The 14,994-nt window shown below is 37.1% G+C and overlaps 1 protein-coding gene across 2 annotated transcripts in view; it reads left to right on the top strand.

Moving 5' to 3' along the window:
* The window catches only part of PPP3CA (protein phosphatase 3 catalytic subunit alpha), a 331,326-nt gene extending 316,845 nt beyond the window's left edge, over positions 1-14,481 (top strand). For both annotated transcript variants that reach the window (XM_023220087.2, XM_023220088.1), the window contains exons 12-13: positions 5,600-5,697; positions 11,845-14,481. In XM_023220087.2, coding sequence (XP_023075855.1) covers positions 5,600-5,697; positions 11,845-12,041 — 295 coding nt within the window. In that variant the 3' untranslated portion in view covers positions 12,042-14,481. The remainder of the gene's footprint in view (positions 1-5,599; positions 5,698-11,844) is intronic.
* Positions 14,482-14,994: the final 513 nt, after the last annotated feature.

Below are 14,994 nucleotides of genomic sequence, written 5' to 3'. Positions count from 1 at the left end.
TCAGAATAATGCATGGTAAGTAAGACTTTGTTTCAAATTGAGCATCATGAGGAGGCAGCAAGGCAGGACGACAATTGTCCTGTCAGGTGTGGAATCTCATGGGCCAGCAATGGAAGAGCTTCCGCCTCAGCATTTTGGGAGCTAACTACACAGCATTAGTATGAGCTCTGGCATTGGCTATGAACATCAGTGGCAAGCCTTTCATGGAGCCCACCCCACAGTGTGGACAGGTACTATTACTCTTCCCAGCTACAGAGCATCGAAGCCAGTTCTCTGGATCTGTGAGCTCTCTAATACCTTTAATATATCTCTTTCCTGTCAAAATTAGCCAGAATAGATTTCCGGTGTTGGCCATGAGAACCCTTACCTATGTGAAAGGCTACAGGAGAGAGGAAATATTCCAGAATATTCTACAGAGGTTCCAGTCTGTGCCATGGATAGGATGCCATTGTCTAAGGAAGAGGAAGTATTTTTCAATTTAAGTATCTAACAGGTATTTATTGGGAAGAGTAGGATGTATTGAATTTGGCAGAGCATTTATGTAGAGGCACTTAGAAATTCTGCCCTGGAGGTTCAGAGAGAGGTGAGGGTTCGAAAAGCAGATACAAGAGGCCAGGTGTGGTGGCTCATGCCTGTAATCACAGCACTTTGGGAGATCGAGCTGGGCGGATCACAAGGTCAGGAATTTGAGACCAGCTTGACCAACATTGTGAAACCCCATCTCTACTAAAAATACAAAAATTAGCCAGGCAAGGTGGTGCGTGCCTGTAATCCCAGCTACTTGGGAGGAAGAGGCAGAAGAATTGCCTGAACCTGGGAGGCAGAGGTTGCAGTGAACCTAGATTGCACTACTGCACTTCAGCCTGAGCAACAGCGCAAGACTCTATGAACGAGAGAAAGAGAGAGAGAAAGAAAGAGAGGAGAAACGAGGGAAGGAAGGAAGGGAAAGAGAAATGCAAACAAGGGTAAACAACACAGAGACAAGAGTGCAGTAACGTAAGCTGATGGTCTTGCTGAAGGAGAGCGTGAAAGGTGAGGGGGAGAATAAAGGATTCTTCAGAACAGTGCTCTCCAATAGAAATAAAATGTGAGCTATATCTGTCCTTTTAAATTTTCTAGAAATCACAGTAAAAGGGGTAGAAACAGAAACAAATTATTGATTTTTATAATATAATCTGTTTAACACAGATATCCAAAATTTTACCATTTTGACATTTGATCAATATAACACTTATTAAAGGGACATTTTCTATTCGTATTTTTGTACTAAGTCTTTGAAATCCCATGTGTATTTTACACTTACAGCACATCTTAATTCGACTAGTCATGTCTGAAGTGGAACTGGGGCCTACATATTAGAAAGCATAGGTCTGGAGACAGAAGAAAAAGATCAGCCTAGGAACTGAGAAGATGTCAGAGAAGGAAAAGGAGAAGCAGGAAAAAAAGCATTACAACACCTAGGGCAAAGAGTCTTTCAGGAAGGAGGGCGTGGTCATCAGAGGAAATTACTGCAGAGATTACCAGTTTGAATGAGAACTCAACAGAGATAGTTGGAATTCAAAAATGAAGAAGCTGCTAGAAACCATTGAGGACATGGCTTCCGCATGAGGCAGGAATGGCAGTCACAATTAAGGGAAGTAAGGAATGTGGTTGAACAAGAAAGAAAAAAAGAGCAAGCAAGGAAGGAAAATGACCATCTTCTTTGCTGGAACATTTGTAGCAGTGTATCATTTAACCTTCACAGAAATCCCATAATTACAGGTGTGATTTTATAGAGAAGAAAACTGAAGCCCAAGAAAGTTAAATGATGTCCCAACATCAGTCTTATGACTGGGATGTTAGCCTGAGTGTGACCCCCGCAAAGATGTGATTTCCCAAAAAGATTTTTCTACTATTGGTACAAAATTAAAATTTTGAAGAAATTTTGAAGATTAAAAAGAATACTTCAGATTACTGGAAAATTTTTGTAGGTAAAAAGCTAATAATTTACTTGGCTTTCTCAGAGCATTATGGGTTATAATTGTTTGTTTGATGAGTCCCATGGCTTTTGGGGTTTTTTGTTTTTTTGTTTTGTTTTTGAGACAGTCTCGCTCTTTCACTGTGGCTGGAGTGCAGTGGCACGATCTCAGCTCACTGCAACCTCCACCTCCTGGGTTCAAGCAATTCTCAAGTCTCAGCCTCCCAAGTAGCTGGGATTACAGGAGCATGCCATCACACCTGGCTAATTTTTATGTATTTTTTACTAGAGATGAGGTTTCACCATGTTGGCCAGGCTGGTCTCAAACTCCTGGTCTCAAGTGATCCGCCCAGGTCTGCCTCCCAAAGTGCTGGAATTACAGGTGTGAGCCACGGTGCCCAGCCTGAGTCCCGTGTTTGATACGGGATTTGACAGAAAGATTCTTGGTGTATGTAGGAATTATAATCACTCATGAGGCAAAAGCCATATTTTGAATATGAATGTAAAGGAAAATTGTGTTCATTCTTTAGAGATACTCACAATTTTCCCAAATCGTATTATCATTCAATATATTTCTTCAGGGGACCTCTAGTGGTTTGACAGACCACAGAAGCTTAAAAGTTTGAAACACCTGCATGAAAATAAACAATAATTAATTATCTCAAACCTAGTATTATTATTATTATTATTATTATTATTATTATTATTATTATTATTATTATTTGAGACAGAGTCTTGTTCTGTCTCCCAGGCTGGAGTGCAGTGACACAATCTCGGCTCACTGCAACCTCCACCTCCTGGGTTCACGCCATTCTCCTGCCTCAGCCTCCCAAGTAGCTGGGACTATAGGTGCCAGCCACCACGCCCGGCTAATTTTTTGTATTCTTTAGTAGAGACGGGGTTTCACTGTGTTAGCTAGGATGGTCACGATCTCCTGACCTCGTAATCCACCCGCCTTGGCCTCCTCAAGTGCTGGGATTACAGGCATGAGCCACCGCACCCGGCCATCAAACTTATTATTATTATTATTTTTATTTTTTATTTATTTTATTTTTTTATTTTTATTTTTTTTGAGATGGAGTCTCACTCAGTCGCCCAGGCTGGAGTGCAGTGGCGGGATCTCAGCTCACTGCAAGCTCCGCCTCCCGGGTTAACGCCATTCTGCTGCCTCAGCCTCCTGAGTAGCTGGGACTACAGGAGTCCGCCGCCACGCCCGGCTAATTTGTTGCATTTTTAGTACAGACGGGGTTTCACTGTGTTAGCCAGGATGCTCTCGATCTGCTGACCTCGTGATCCGCCCGCCTCGGCCTCCCAAAGTGCTGGGATTACAGACGTGAGCCACCGCTCCCGGCCAAACCTATTATTTTTAAGTAAACTTTGCAGTAGAGGATACAGAAATCTAAAATGTGGATTAACATTTCCATTCTCCATTCAACTTTTACTGTTTTATTTTTGGCAAATATTTTTGAAATGTGAGCTATGTACCAGGTACTGTTCTAGTCTGGGTGCGGTGGATGCAGCAGTGATTAAAGCAGACCAGAACCCCTGTTCTCATGAGGCTTGTCTAGCTGGGGGGTGCGAGAGGGCGGGGGACAGCAGGAGGGGAATGGAGTGGGCAGGAGACCAGAAGTAAGGAAGTAAACACACCGTATCGTTTTTCAGGGGTGATAAGTGCCTTAGATAAAATAGGCAAAGGGAGAAGGAGTAGAAAAAGGGATTATTATTTTAAATGGCGTTCCTAAGGAAGTCCTTGTTTAGAAGGCGATATTGGAGCAAAGATTAGAAGGCAGAGTGGGAGTGAGCCGCACAGATGCCAGGGGAGGAGGATGACAAAAAAGTGCAGCGCCCCTCGGTGGAGTGTGCTGGGTATATCTAAGGAAAGTGGACGTTGGTAGGAAATGTAGACCAAGAGATGGGTGCCAACAGGAGAGTGTGGGGTAGCTAGTTTATTTTAAGGCCTTTGTGAAACCTCCCTTTCACCCATCAGGAGAGGAGAAGCCATTAGAGAGTTCTGAATACACAAGTGACAGGATTTGGCATAGGTATGAGAAGCCTCACTCTGGCTGCCATACTGACAACAGCTGTGGGAGGAGGGGGCAAGAGTGTGACTTGGATGGAGCAGAGAGACCATTTGGAAGGCTCCTGCAATCCAGGTAGGTGATACTGGTGGTGAGCAAAAGAGGGAAGTCACAGAGGCTGTATTTTATATGATTTTATTTATATGAAATGTCCAAGAGAAACAAATCTACAGAAAGTGACTGGAAGTGATACAGGGCTGAAGGAAATAGAGAGTGACTGCTTAATAGGTATGAAATTTCTTTTGGGGGTAATGAGAATGTTCTAAAATTGATTATGGTGATGGCTGTACATCTCTGTGAATATATTCAAGACCATTGATTGAATCCTAACACTTTAGGTTAATTCTATGCCAAGTTTATATCTCAACAAAGCTGTTGTCGAAAGAAGTGAGGTAGTAGCTTTGTGAGAACTGGTTAAACTAGAAATATTTTGAGGGCAGAGCCCTCAATATTTGCTGATATAATGGATATGGAATTAGGATAAAAAGAGTTGAAGAGTGATCCTTTACTCTTAAGTAACTAAAAGATGGAATTGCTAATTTCTGAGTTGAAAACAGATTGTGGTAGTAGCAGGTTTGGGGAAAAGTTCAGGAATTCTGTTTGAGTCATGTGAGACACCTTCATAAAAATTTGGAGTAGATAATTCTACGTACTAAACTCTCTTCGTGTGTGTGTGTGTGTGTAAACACAAATATATGTGTGTGTGTGTGTGTGTGTGTGTATACAATTTGTATTTTGAAGACTTTTTTCTGGTTATGTAGAATTGAAATATCACTATGTGGAAAGATTGAATGGTTATTTAGTCATGGTTATTTAATTATGAGGATTTAACAATTCAAAATGATTAATAGTGTCAAGTAATTAATAAATATAATTGAAATAATGGTGTACTTAAAACTGATTGTAAAACAATTGTCATGCTGAGTAAGAAAATAATTTTATATTAGCAAATCAGTGGGGAAAGTGACTGAAAAAAAAAAAAAAAGCTGGGAAATTTTGCCAGTAGGTTTATTGGCTACTTGCCATTATTTTCTGTGTTTTTCATGTAACATCTAAATTACTAAATTCCTTAATTTCTAAAAGTCCACTGAATGTAATTCCTGATTCCCTAATCCACAAATCAGATTTTTTTTTCAATCTCCATATGCTCTGTTTTTTATTCTGTCAAATCAAGTCACTTCCTCTTACTTTTGCTGAGCCTTGGCTGAAAAACTTAACATCAGCACTCACTATGGCTCACTTTTAACATACAGAATGCACAACAAACACTTTTTATTGAGATGCCTGATTACAAAATCAAAATGGTTTTCTCTGTCTTCGATACTCAAAAGAAACTGAACCTCCCTAATTGGATAATGTAAACTTTATTGTAGCAATCATTTATGGAACATTACTAGTATATAAATAAATTAAAATAAAGTATGTTTAAAAAAAAAAAAAAAAAGATCCAGAGAGCCAAGATAGAAGGAAATGTGGGTTCTTATATGCATTTTTTTTCCTTTGAGTCATTTCTTTTGCACAAAAGAAATTAAAGGTTAATGCCACCCCTCATTGTGCCTTCCAGAGAAGAGAGTGAGAGTGTGCTGACGCTGAAAGGCTTGACCCCGACTGGCATGCTCCCCAGCGGAGTACTTTCTGGAGGGAAGCAAACCCTACAAAGCGGTAAGCAGACCGATGGGTATGACTGTGTGCCAGGGCATCACAGTCAGCTGTGTCATTAGAGCCCTGATTTATTCATTCATTTAAGCTCTGTCTTGGTCTTCAGTTCTTCTCAGCTGGCAGAAGGGCTGAAACCCCAATCAGTTTGATCAGTCATGTCCAACATAATAGCTCCCTCATTCTCTGGAATGTGGTCTCTACTCCACCTTTCCCCCATTCACTCATTCCCATGTGAATCTACATGTATTCAGCCTAGCTACAGGACAGCTCATTTAGGTCGCCTACATGCACAATAGGTTTGACTACTTTGAGCCACTCCGTTGTCAAAAACAACTTTTAAATTACATTTTTGATAAGTATTCTGGTTATCCATTTCATTTATGAGATTAACACATACACACAAAAACTAAAATATACCTGTAATTCTAAATTTTAGGGAGATGATTTCATTATCCTCTTGAATGGAAATCGGAAGCCATATGTGTCTTTTCTCTGATTTATCAGTTGAAAACAAGAGACTGAGTAGAACTACATTTTTGAAAAAAGAGGAGCATTTCCTTTACAGTACAGATTTTATGGTAAAATGTGTAGCTTTCTAGACTAGTGCCATCCAACAGAACTTTTTGTGGTAGTGGAAATTTCTGTATCTATACAGAAGGCGAATATGACTGTTGAGCATATAGGGAATATAACCAAGAAACTAAATGTTTTCTTTTATCTAATTTGTATTAAATTTAATTTAAATAAGCCAGGGGGCTAGTGGCTACCATGTTAGCAGCACAGTCCTATAAATTATTTCACCTTTGTTACTTTTTTATTAAATTTAACTGCTATTATCATTACATAGACTACAATTTTAACACTAGGAAATTGCTATTAGATGAGGCTTTAACAGAAAAAAAAAGAAAATGAAAATATGCTGTAAGATTTTTCAAAACATTCTCAGCCTTTTGCTTATTTTCCTATATCTTTCCTTGAATCATTTTTGTATTTTCTTTTCTGTCCCTGCCCTTCAATCTAGAAGACTCACTATTCTCATTTATGTTATTTAATAACCTTCTACATGAAGAGTAGTGATCAACTTCATGAATATAGTGTTGTTGAATGATCACATCATGGCTGCATCCCAATAATTGTCTCTATTTTCAGATGAATGTATTCCAAATCAGTGTCTTTTGAGTTTTTACAAAAAGACAAAAATGTTTAAGTGAAGGTAGGAAGATACATCGTATTGAGGAGTAAATGCCCCCTTTAAATTTACAGCTAGGAATTATTTTAACAAGTTTTAAAAAAACACACATAAAAATGTTTCTACCAAATTAAATATCTTACTAAAACATTAGCATATATGGATCATTTACGTGTCCAAAATGTACCATCTACCTAACTGACTGAAATCTAGTTTCTGATAAGCACATTTTAAGGCACAGCAAGTGTATTATCAGAAACTGTGGGCTACATTTGCTTTAGAACATTTAATAGTGGGCAGTACCATAGTTCTAATATGTCAGTGCTGGTGTGATTCTGAATGTTTTGCTTTACTTTGAAATTTACATTACTTAAGTTTTTCCAGTTCTTTGTTTCATTTCCAGATTTTCACCTGTGTTTTTCCTTAGGTTATTCAGTTTTATTTTATTTTAAATCCATTGGTTTGTGTTTTTCTATGTTGAACCTACACACAAACACACATACACATAAAAGACATATGGGTTGAAACCTTTCTATATGAGTTTGAGAACTTACTGTATATTTTAAACCACGTCCATTGATACAACTCCAAAATGTATTGCCTGATGCCCTTCAATTTGTCTAAAAGGATAAACTACTTACAACTTTGCTATGTACTCTCTCTCCATAGTGATAACCATTCCCTGTTTTTATCATAAGGAATCTAGAATCCACTGTAAGTAAGTTATAGTGCACATTTTGCAGTTGCTGTAGTTTTAAAATCTTGAATTATAAGAAAAATGCAAATTAAAGTCAAGGGGTAGAATTTTAATATTAAACATTTTGGAGTTACAGAGAAGTTTTAAGATTTAATTAGGGAAGTGTAAACTAACCTTAATAACATAGAAAGACTCATACATTTACATAGTGAAACTTTAGACCCTAACCTTATTACAAAAATTGCTGATAAAGCAATGGGCTTTTCAAGTTCTGCCTCTGAAATACGCTGTTTCTGTATATTCAGTATTTAGGCTGCCTGTTCTTTAAAATGCTGATAGAATTATTGCCACTACTGGCACATTTCCACTTGATTTGTAACATTTTAAGAATTTTATTTCCAAAAAGGATATTCCACTAAGGAAAAGAAAATATAATTGGGCTTGCTGGAAAAAGATGTCCAGATTATATCATACGTTTTCTTTTTTCTTTTTCCTTCACACTCTTCCTACCCACCGACCCCCAAATCTAATCATGCCCGATGTGTTTATCTTGAAAGAGTCACATGCATTATCTCCTTAGACACTCTGATTTTTTTTTCTTTAAATTTGAATCCCCCTGCTTTTCCATCACATTAGGAAATAGTGCTATTTAATATTAAATAGTTTGAGCCCACTGATACTGTGGCACTGCTTCAACTTCCGTCATTTTGTCTGGCATTTTAAAACTAAATCACCAAGCATAGCAGAGGTTTTATAGCATTCTGTGTGAGTCAGAAGCACAGTTGAGATTTACATAATCTCTTATAATTCAGTCCATGTAAAAGAAATTTTCCTAAGTGTTTTCCTAAAGGGTTAATTGTTTGTTATTTATTTACTGGGCAAAAACTAAAGCATTTAATTCAGATAGGCGTATCCAGCTCATAAATTAAATTTATAATTTCTGTGGCATTTTTTTCTTTCTTTTTAGCATTTCTGTTTTGTTGTCTGTGCCAGAATCTTGCACTTACCAGGAACATTAGTTCTCTTAGCTCCTTTGATGGTCACTGATTTGTTCTTAGAGTTAAAAAATCCTCTGCTCATTTTTCTCATTCATTTTGCACCCCCTTTCTTCTCTTCAGCTACTGTTGAGGCTATTGAGGCTGATGAAGGTAAATTGGCCAGTCCCCTTTCTGTTGTACCTGCAACAGATAAGGGCTCTGCTGGGTGTATTCATATTTTTGCTGTAGCTTGTACAGAGTGTGTGGGTGTTGAGCTAACAGTTGTGGCTCAGTATTAACCAAAATGTTCTTGCTTTAAAGGGGAAAATGTCCTTCTATGGTTTGTTTGTTTGTTTCTTTCCCTTAAAGCTATGTTTGACTTTTGTATATGATGAATAATAGAATCACAGAAAACAAAAGGATTATATATTTTGAATGATGTGGGGTGGGGGTTATGGCAGCTGTTTTGACCAGTAGCTTCTAAAACAATAATCTTGGAGCTGAACCATGTCCCTCCCTCAAATCACTTTCAGGCAGCACTGAAGATAATAAAAATAGCCATCTTAATTCTAGTATTCAGAAGTTTGTAGCCAAAGGAAAAAAATGTTCATTTAAATAGTGCTTTGTTGTAGTTCAACATTAATTTATATCTCTAAAAAATATTCCAACATGAGACAGCTGTACATGAGATGAACAGTTCTGGTAATCTTAAATCAAATTTTAACCTACTGGTATTTGTATGAGAATTAACACCATCTAAATATTATAAAAAGTTCAAAAGCATCTAGTGGCTGTGTAAGTGGCCAATAACATGAATAGCAACTATCAAGTAGCACTCAATTGATGAATGTATACTGAGTGTCTGCTTTGTGCCAGGCACTGGACTAGGAGCTGCAGGGGAAATCAAGAAGTGTCCATCTCCAGCTGTGTCCTAGCACTACTCAAAAGGACAGTAGAGTCGACCCTTTAGTAATTGCTTTTTACTTGACTGCTTTTTGAATATATAGTTATAAGAGAACTGCATAATCAAAATAGTTGTTAATAATATACATACCATATCCTTTGGAAATTTCAAAAATAATAATTTGAAGTTCCCCTTTAAAACAAAATTCTTCAGTTGTATTTTGTTCTTGCAAGGTAATTTTTTTGTTTTTCTCAAAATTATGTGCATATGGTCCTTTGGTATGATATAAAAAGTGCCACTTTAGACTCTTCCAATTTGTACATGATTTGGATATGGTAGGGGAAACAATAGCACTGTAAGAGAAAATACAACTGCTTCCTAAATAGCAGTGAATAAACTGCTATTTATGTGGGAATTCTCTATTCCTCTTGGCAAATTCTAATCTGCAGTGTGCATTCTTGTTGATAGTTTGGCTGTTTTCTGTGGTTTCTGTGACTCTGTGTTGTGTTAAGTATACTACCAATGTAAATTGCTAATACCCATTGTCTGACCAGCAACTACAGCAGAGCACATTCTTCCATACCAGGATGGACAAAAATGATTAGAAATGGAGCCCCATTCCAGAAGTATCCATTGTTCTCACTAGATTTTTAATTTTGACACTCCCACCCTATTGGCTTTTAAAACCTAGAAATTTCACTTTTACCATTTAAATTAATTAAATCATTTCATAAATGATAATGATGACAAACTTTTATACCTGTTAATTATGATGAAATTATATTCACAGTAGTTTTAAAAAAAAAAAACAGTAGAGTACCACTTCGTGCCATTCTTTTGTATTTCAAAATAATTGAGTTAGTTTTCAGGGTGGGTGCTCGTTAGACAGCTCTATTATTTTGCAATTTATTACTAAATTAGAGAAGAATTAACAAGCTTTGCTTTGGGCCTTGGTCTTTCCCCATTTCCCCATCTTACTCCTCTCACAGTTGACTAATCACCATTATGCTAACCTTTAAAATGCAGGGGGGGGAAACTTATTTCTTATCGTTTAATGAGTATTGAAACGACTGTGTATATCTTTTAGGAATCTCATCCATACTAATAAAAGGCACTGCACATTTGCATAGGAGTGACTGGTAAAGTTTCAGCTTGAAACTGCTTTCCTTTTTTTTCCCCCCAAATAAGGTTGGGAGGATAAAGGTACCATGAAATTATCCTTAATCAGCCATGGTGATGCAGCCCAATTGAGCATTGGTGATTGGCCCTGAAATATCTGGCTTGCACTTCACAGGGAGTAAAGCAAACTGATGTCATTGGTTCCCCATTTATGTGTTTTATTTGCAGCCCACCAGTTGGTGTACTCACTGAAGAGATCATTAAGTTTTTTGCACAAATGCCTTACCTAGCTCTGTAGCACACTAAAGATTACTTTTTTAAAAAATCAAGTATCATTCCCACTTTGAGATTCCGTGTTTTAATTGAATAGGACCAAAACCAGTTCAATTCATTTTTACTAAATATTGTGAAAGGCATTTTTTCCTTGTTATAGTTTAACCATCACTTACATCTACATTGATCTACTGAGTTTTTCTTTCATTTAGGCAGTAATGGATACCAGATGAACATCAGTTTGACCTGTTCACTGCTGAAGGGCAGATAATACATTTCTACCTAGTGATCTTACCTTGATTTTTTTGAGTTTCTCTTACCTTGTCACTCACTCCACATGCTTCCAAAGTTGAGTGGAGAAACAGGAGTTTATAATTTCATTTTTTTTCATGCCATCATTGAGTTGTTTGTCAAGAAGTTCTTTCTGGGATTCTGAGATGGCATGGAAATGCCCTGGTTAATTCCTTTTCTAGCTCCTTTTAGCTCCTGCTTTAAGCCCTTTACTAGGTTTTCAGGTATAGCAGACATACTGATTCCACTGAATTTGCCATTACCTAGCACAATGGAAGAATACAAAGAGGGACATGCTGCAGCCTGTCTAGGTTAAGGTGTTTGATGCAGTAATCATGCTAATGATGTGGCCAGTTGATGCTGGTTCTAAAGGCTTGTCCCTGAAAGCAGCTTTCCTCTTTACGTGTCCACTTTGGATTTCTTTGATCTAAACTTTCATGAAGACAGGAGAAATGCTTACATCTTAATAACTTCAAGAGGACATTTTGGTTGGCAAGAGACATTGGCTGTTTTCAAACCTTTGGTTACCTCCGAGTATGGTAAGGAGTCTGTTGTGTGGTGTGCAGGTCCCGTCACTTTGTTCTTCACTGAAGGATTCCCTCTCACTGAGAAATCTCTAACATCACTTGCTGCGACAGCTGTGCCTTTTGTTTTCCTTTGGATAATCCTGTTTTTCTCTTTTTAATGATTTTCTGTTTAGCTATCAAAGGATTTTCACCACAACATAAGATCACTAGCTTCGAGGAAGCCAAGGGCTTAGACCGAATTAATGAGAGGATGCCGCCTCGCAGAGATGCCATGCCCTCTGACGCCAACCTTAACTCCATCAACAAGGCTCTCACCTCAGAGACTAACGGCACGGACAGCAATGGCAGTAATAGCAGCAATATTCAGTGACCACTTCCTGTTCACTTTTTTTTTCTTTTTTTCTTTTTTTTTTTTTTTTTTTGAGCTGCAGGGCATGATGGGGATTGCTGCATATCAGCAGTTGGATGTTCTTGCCTCTGACAGTAGCTTATTTGCTCTGGGGGCCAGGAATTGGATTCAGTTTACACTATCATTAAAAAAGAGGGAAAGAGAGAATAAACTATATTTTGGTGGGGGTGGTGATTAAACACCTCCTTGGGGTATGCCTTTTAAAAATGCTTATAGAGAAAAAAATTTTAAACAGAAAGCTAACGCTAGTATATACTGCAATGTTAGGGGAATGAACATGTTTTCCTACTGCGTTGGGGACTTCTAGATAGGTTAATGAAAGGCCTTTTATTCTGTTACTGGACATGAAAACTTTGTCTAATTTCTTACTCTATTGTACGTTTACAGTCGCAGCACTAAAAATGGATGACATCAAACATTTTTAACAAAATGATGTACAAACTAAGGACTATTTATTGATAATGTTTTGCTACTCTTGTCAGACAATGGCTATAAACTGAATTAGGCAGTCTTAAAAAAAAAAAAAAAAAAAGAAAGAAAAAGAAAAAAAAAGAACGTTGCAAATTTGTTAAAATGCCAAAAAGGACAGTTTAATTTTGTACAGATTATGCTTACCTCAGGTTTCTTTAGTGTGCTTGAATGCCCTTCTTTCCATATAACACTTATCTTATTAATTCGGCAATGAATCTCTTTTCTTTAAGTTTTAAAAAAACTGGAATAATTACATCTGTCTTTTTTGCTGTTTATATTTAGGGTTTTTTGTTGATAAAATCAAGTCTTGGTTGTGGCTTGCTGAATTAAATATTTATGAGTGGTGCATTTTTAAGTATAGTGAACAAGACACCATATTAAGTACAGTGATAAAGCATCTATATTCTGTAAAAAAAAAAAAAAAAAAAAATCTGCCTATGCATGTTTTTTAAGAAAAAAAAAATGGCTGTATCGGCCTGTATGGGACTGTAATGCGCTTAGTGGTCTGACATATACTGGAAATGTATGTATACTGGCGTACTTTATATTCTCTAAAATGCTTAATGCCTTTGAAATTTTGTAATCAAAAAAAAAGCTTTGAAAAAATCTAAAGGGGAGAGTATTCTTTAAAGTTTTTAACATAAGCTTGTCAGTGCACATGTAGATGGTTAGCATGTTTAGCAAACCTTGTGAAATTATAATCAGTTTGTAGTTACATGTGAAACTCTAAATGCATGGTAACTGTTAATGTCATAACAGTTTAGTTATTTTGTTCTGTTCTGTCATGTGCCACAAAATATGTACTTTTTTCACTTTTTTCCCTTTGTATATCAGTTACGGGTTACAACTGGTTCATTCTGAAAACAACAACAAAAGTCCATTCATATTTTTTAACAATTGTATAAGTGCCCAAGTAATTCACTACAGCCTAAAGCCTTGCCTTTGTAATTTGACTTCTGACATGTTGGCAATCAAAGCATGCACTTGTAACAATGAAAAAGAAAAAGCATTTTATATTACTACTCAATAAAATGTGCATGAACTTATAGAATTCTCATCCTTCCACTGAGTCCGCTGAAGGGATTTATGTGCACAACCACCACGTGTCTTCTAGGTGCTGGCCCACCACCACACATCACAGGCTGATTTCCACAGGGCTTCTTCCTAGGGGCCTTGTGATCTGAGGGGTGGTGCCTACTTCCACTGTAAGAATCTTGGTGGATTTGTGTCTCAAATCAGATAAGAGAAGTCTATTTAAAGAGCAGATGCCATCTTCTGGCTTCCTCAAGGAGCCAGTTAAGAAACCAGAGCATTCCTTTTTATTGAAAAATAAAATTAATTTGTTATCAGGTTGTTTCAGTTGTATTGGATGCCCTATCTGCTAAAGCAAAAAGTACTAGGCTACTAAGTGCATTTTCATCACAGAAGAGAGTTGCATTTGTATTAATAAGAAATTTGTATACCCACGCTTCAGCTACTATCTAATCACCCAAAGATTTAAGATACACCAAATTTTAGTTTGTTTCTAACATTGTTCATCTTTAGTGCACTTTGTTTTGTATAATAAAGTATGCCTGTTATATTAAATAATAAAAATATGGCAATTAGTGATATAGCATACCAAAACAAAGATGTTTTAGATAGAGTCTGGCAAAGACTATCCCAAGTTTATTTTAATGAATTCAGACATTTTTTCCTGTGGATATTTCTCCATCCTAAAAAAAGTGGCAACCAAGGAAAATATTTAGATGCAACTTACTAGAATGATGTGAAAGAAATGGTGATTCTGGTATCATGGTGTTTATTTTCTTTCTTATAACTGCAGAGAAAATATCCTGACTAAACAAAAATTCATTTTTTGGATTCCTTTCTTTTACAAATTGTGCTGAGGCAACTATGGCATAGAAATAAACATTTGACATTAAAATAAGCAGTTGATGTGAGTATTGCTTGCTCTTTCTGATCAATGGTTAGGAAAGTAATACTGTGTATTTTTCCGTAATAGTTTGGTCTCTCAAAAAAGGTTGATATAGAACTAGTTATTTTTTCAAAAGGGATACCCTTTCCAGACCATCAATTATTAGGTTTCCCTCCTTCACTTTTGGAGAAACTATAGAATTATGTAGTTGCTCATGCCAGTGTACCTCTGGTTACACACAGACACAGACATACACACAGAAACGACCTCCTGACCCCGTCCTCCTGCACCCAGTCCCCTTGGTGACTTCACTCTCATGGGATTCAAACTCAGTGCTGAATTTTCAACTGTGTTTTCAAGAATGAAGAGCTAGATTTGACCCTGCATCAGCTGTTTTTCCTGTCTAAAATATCCTCTACTTCTGTTCTCCTTAAATGGTATTTGAGGAAAGGAAAGAAAAATCTTCAGAGACTAAACTTGTGCAGTGAGGTGAACAAACTGGAGAGGAGGAGAAACATCTCTGCC

Source organism: Piliocolobus tephrosceles, chromosome 3 (genome assembly GCF_002776525.5).
Source record: "Piliocolobus tephrosceles isolate RC106 chromosome 3, ASM277652v3, whole genome shotgun sequence".
Taxonomy (NCBI): Eukaryota; Metazoa; Chordata; class Mammalia; order Primates; family Cercopithecidae; genus Piliocolobus; species Piliocolobus tephrosceles.
This window is presented reverse-complemented; position numbering and strand designations above follow the sequence as displayed.